Raw genomic sequence first — 5,469 nt, 5'->3', positions numbered from 1 at the left:
TATATATATATATATATATATATATATAGTTGTCCATCTGTGGGAGACTAAGCCTTCCTAACTACCAGTAACTTGGAATGTGCTGTGAGAATTAGTGTGGTGTGTGAGATGGAGGAGGGGGGCATTTCTGGAAGCCTCCAGGGCCTCCTGAGATCCCACAGCTGCAGCTGTTGTTGATAGAGCCTGAGTCCAGTGATCAGAGCCAAGTCCCTCCTTGTTCACCACCTGGCAACTGCTCTCCCTTCGTTCAGTTAAAATTGCTGAACAAAGTTAACAAATTGTAGCCCCTCTCTTAACTCGTCCTTTGCAAAAATTTACTTCTGGATTCTCCAGAAGCTTTGAGAAAAGTCTAATATGTAACCGCATGTAAGTTCCTCCTCATTTTCATTCTCACTCCCCTGTTTAGGAATGTATCATACCACAGTAAAATTGGACTAAAATTGGATTTTAGAGTACTGCTCTCTAACAGAACCAAGAGGCTAAGAAATGTGGGCTAACTAGACAGAAATGACATCACCAGAGGCTGATGGCTAGACTGAGGATGAGGAGGAACAGGAAAGAAGGTTCCTAAAAAGCAACTGGTGATTCCAAAGTGGGAGCATGTGAAAGTTACACGTTACACTTAAGGTTGTAGGAAAACGTATTCAAGTAGACTGGCACTCTAGTACAGACACGGGGTTCAGAGCTCGGTGAGGGAGGAATTAGGGCACAGTGCTGGGGCATCAGTGCTGCTGAAGAGCTGTCTGGGTGGGATCTTCCTCCCGTGGTCAGGTGGCCCTCATCTCCCACTTTCTAATTATCGTAGAGCTCGAACAACAACATTCCCTACTTCCATGTCCATTGCCCACTTTTCTCCAATTTCTGAAAACCCTTACTGTGCCCTCAGGAACTTAAGACTCATCAACAGCAAATCTCCTCTGTTCTCATACATTTCTCCAAACATTTCCCTGACCTCCTTGCTTTTACAGAAATATGTTGTCCTCTGAGGGTGCCACTTTCTCATATGGTGGCTGTTTTTGTTTTTTTCTTCCATGACCCTAGTACCAAAGTGTGATCTTGGTTCTTCATGGCCACATTCAGAAGCTCATGCCATCAGATTTTATCTTCCTCTAGCATTTCTTTTTCCAGTCACCTCTGACCCTTGGGCTATGCTGCCTTATTTAAGAATTTTGCTTCAGTTATCATTCTCTAATACCATTACTATTTGAATTATTAGTGATTTAAATATCCTTATAGATATACATGATCCTTCCACTACCCTTACCTCTTAGTTCCTCCCCTCCAATAACCTTTACCTCCTCCTACCTACTTACCTACTCTGCCTACCGCAGGCACTCTCTCAATATCTTTGTCACTACCAATAAATTCAGTCCTTCTATAATCTCAGTGTCAAGCACACCATGACACTATCTCTTCCTACCGTTGTAGCTCACTCCTTCTACTCTGCTGAGTCAGTTCTTCCTCTACTACCTGGTTTTCTCATCCATTGGTCTTTGCCTCTGTTCCTCACTTCGCTGCTCACCCAAATTAAATTCCATCATCAAATACTAGCCACTCCTTAGTCCCACTCTCACTTCATAGTTCTTAACAAAATTAACCTGGACACAGCTCTCCACCTATTCTGAATGTGGCTGGAGAAAAACACAAACAGTCACACCAGTCTCACTTTAAATCCATGGACACAAATCTCAAGTGAGCCTTTAAAACTGCCTGGCAATCATGTGATTCTGTCCTGGGCACTCCACTCCTCCCACTGTCTCAGAGCGGCCTGCAAATTAGAGCCACGCTCACGGGTTAACGTGCCATCCCCAGCTGCTTTCACAGTACACAGTGGGAGAGGTGAGTACCGGCAACACACACCTGATGGCCGGCAAACATGAAAATATCTGGCCTTTCATAGGAAAAGTTTGCTGGCCCTGGCCCTAGACAACTATTTCATACTTCTCTTTCCATTCCTTCCTTCTCTATCCTCTTTCACTTGACCTTTCCTTCCTATTTTACTGAAAAATTTGAAGCCATCAAAAAATTACTTCCATAAGCTCCCACCTCACCTACCAGCATTTCACCCATAAACCCTGATTTCCCTCCTGTTATTATCACCTGTCCCTGCTCCTACGACCAAGCCCTCTGTACACTAGATCCTATGCCCTCTGGTCTAGTCAAGGACAGACCACTCTCACTGTGTCATCCTCTTGCTCTTTACGGGATCATGCCCATTAATTTTCAAACATACTTTGTTTCTTTCCCCCTTTCAGGAAAGGGGGAAAATCCTCAGGACAGTTCCTTTTTCCAGTCATATCCCAATTCTTCTGTTCCTTTGCAGGCAATTTCTCAAAACAGCTGTCTACATTCTCTCATGCTTTTCCTCCCATTTCTCTCAAATCCATTCCAATCTGGATATTGCTCCCACCACTACATAAATCTGTTTTGTCAAGATCACAGTGCCTTCCTCATTGCTAAATCCCATGCTCGGTTTTCAGTTCTTATCTGACTTGACCTGTCTGCAGCATGTGACACTATGGATCACTTCCTCCGCTTTGAAACAGTTTCTTCACTTGGCCCCCATGATATGTCTCGTGGTTTTCTTGCTACCTCAGCTGGCCACTCCTTATCAGTCTGCTTGGCTGGTTGCTTCTCATCTTCTCAATCTCTAAACATTGGGGGCCTCAGAGGTCAGTCCTTGGCCCTCTTTTTCTAATCACATTCACCCCCTAAGTGACCTCATTCAGTCTCATGCTTACTACGTTGTCTACGTGCTGGTGACCCCCAAATTCGTATCTTCAGCCCAGACATGTCTCCTGAACTCCTGATGTCTATATCCAACTTGCTATTTGACTACTCCATGTAGGTACCTAAGAGATGTCTCAAAGTCATGTCCAGAACTGAATTCCTTATTTCCCCCTCTCAACTTATCACACCCAGTCTTCCCCAGCTCAATGGCAATTATATCTTTCCACCATGTGTTCGGGCTAAAAAGCTTGGCCTCATCCTTGAATCCTCTCTCATACTCTGTAAGCAAGTCCTATTGGTTCTACAATAAAAATCTACCATGAATCCAAGGACCTATTTCCTACTGCTACCATTATGAACCAAGCCACAAGCATCATCTCCAGCCAGATTACCACAATGACCTTTTAACTGGTCTCCTGATCTCTTCCCTGTCTCCCTTCAGTTTAATCTTAACACAGTGGCCAAAATGACCCTGTTCAAGCACAGGATGGATCGTGTTGCTCTTCTGTTCAAAATCCTCCAACCGCACCCCATCTCACCCAGAGGAAAAGCCAAAGCCTGTACAATAGCCTACCAAGCATTACGTGATCTGTCCTCTGCCATCTTCACTCTTTAACCTCTCTGAACTGTCTCCTACTCTCCTTCTAGGTCATTCTCTTCCGACTACCTGTTCACACCTCCAGGCTTTTGCATGTGCTGTTCTGAGCATTCCTCTCCATGGTTCCTTCCTTTACCACTTCCATGTCTGATTCAGTATGGCCTTATTGGTGAAGATTTCCTAAGTCACTCTCTTTAAAACTGCAACCTTTCCTGCAGCCCCTAGCGCCCCCAGTCTTTTTATCTACTACATTTTTCTTTTTATCACCTATTAACTATACCATATAATTTAGTTTTTAATTTAATTCTCTCTCTCAATAAGATTATAAATCTTCACGAGTTCAAGGAGTATGATATGGTTCACTAGTTCATCCCCAGGGCTATGAACATGCTTGGCATATATTAAACACCGCAATAAGTATCTATTGAATGAATGAATCAGAGAGCTGAAGGAGGGCATTCTCTGGGACCTGTAGCAAAAGCAATCTGAACAGCATATTAAGCAGTTCCACCTAAAATGAATTAAAGAGATGTACTTGAATATAAATACATATGATTCTCTGAAATCTGTGCCCACCACAGAAAGTCATTTGTTCTGATATGCTGACTAAATGGTGTATTAACCGTGGCATGGAGGAAGAATCTTGGGGGAAGTAAAGGACAACAGGCAAAGTCTTGGTAGAGAAAGCCCTCTAGGTCAGTGGTTCTCAGCCTTGGCTGCACGTTAGAATCACCTGGGAATCTTTTTAAAATCCTGATTTCTGGGCCTCATCCTCCAGAAATTGTTTCTTTGTTACTACTGTTGTGGCCCCACCCCATAACAAAGAAACAGAATTTCCAGAGGATGAGGCCCAGAAATCAGGATTTTAAAGATTCCCAGGTGATTCAGATGTGCAGCCAAGATTGAGAACCACTGCTCTAGGTCATTCTTTTGGTATTTGGCTGGGGTAAGCTAACAGGACAAGAAGGCCATGAAGGTTATTGCTTGAGCCCAATATATCACCTCCCCTCTCACATGCTGCACCACTCTGTCCCTGAGTCTTACCTTCTTTAGCGATGGCATCTGCAGTCTCTTTGGCTTTGTCCTTCAAGTCGTTCACCACATTGTCTACCTGGGACTCGTGCTTTAGGAAGATAGGACGGATGATGCGCTTGTAGAGCAGTTCCGCCCCGTTGGAAGGGCTCGGGGCCATGCACCACAACAGGAAGCCGCACTGCACAGAATGAGAATCAGCATGGTAACAGGAGGAGAGTGGGCACCTGACAACACACTGCCCTCTGCTACGCCGGGGATGGCACTGCCTCTGCTATTTTCTCCAACAGCATTTCCAGAGTTTTCTGCAAGCTACAAGTGGGCTTTTCTGAGATGGAAAAATGTGACAGATAATGGGCTAGTGAGGAAAAGCTGAGACTGAAAAAGAAAGGTCAAACACATCAAGTCCAACAGCTTCACTTCCTAACGTGAACCATTTTTTAGTTACAAAAGCTTTTATTATAATTCTTCAAAATCAATTTTAAAAACACATGTGGAAAGCCCTGTAGGCTTATGTTGGTAAATTTGTCACATTTATTAATCCTGTTAGAGGAAAAATACCCTTGCCATTGTTGAAAACTTCCCAGAGTAGAATCTCAGTTTTTAGTAGATTTTAGCCTTCAAGCAATCTTTACAGTCAAGTGTATCTCTTCTTTTATTCTGAATGTAGATATTATTCCTAACTCTTTATGGTTCACTTTGCCATTAAGTTAAAAAAAAAGAAATTGACAATATTTCTGCCCTAAAAACTTAAAAAACAACTGTCCAACTAAATTTATATCCAAAATAATTTTACTGTTTATTCAAATGATAAATAACAACTCAGTACTTTAAGTTGATCAAGCAGTTTATTCCTTTGTAAGATAATAAGCAAAAACGGAAATATCCACAGTGATATGCTCATTCCCTTAGAAAGTTTAATGAACTGCATATGTACTGGGCTCTTTTCTTTTTTTTTCTTTTTAAATATATTTTATTGATTTTTTACAGAGAGGAAGGGAGAGAGAGAGAGAGAGTCAGAAACATCAATGAGAGAGAGACATCAGCTGCCTCCTGCACATCCCCCACCGGGGATGTGCCCGCAACCCAGGTACATGCCCCTGACCGGC

The 5,469-nt window shown here is 43.0% G+C and overlaps 1 protein-coding gene across 1 annotated transcript in view; it reads right to left on the bottom strand.

Annotated features, from left to right (window-relative positions):
* Positions 1–5,469, bottom strand: part of REEP5 (receptor accessory protein 5) — a 40,712-nt gene that overhangs the window by 3,131 nt on the left and 32,112 nt on the right. Inside the window, exon 3 of the mRNA XM_006755307.2 lies at positions 4,373–4,541. Coding sequence (XP_006755370.2) covers positions 4,373–4,541 — 169 coding nt within the window. The remainder of the gene's footprint in view (positions 1–4,372; positions 4,542–5,469) is intronic.

Source organism: Myotis davidii, unplaced genomic scaffold (genome assembly GCF_000327345.1).
Source record: "Myotis davidii unplaced genomic scaffold, ASM32734v1 scaffold130, whole genome shotgun sequence".
Lineage (NCBI taxonomy): Eukaryota > Metazoa > Chordata > Mammalia > Chiroptera > Vespertilionidae > Myotis > Myotis davidii.
Note: the sequence above shows the minus strand (reverse complement) of the source record. Positions and strands in the feature narration are given on the sequence as shown.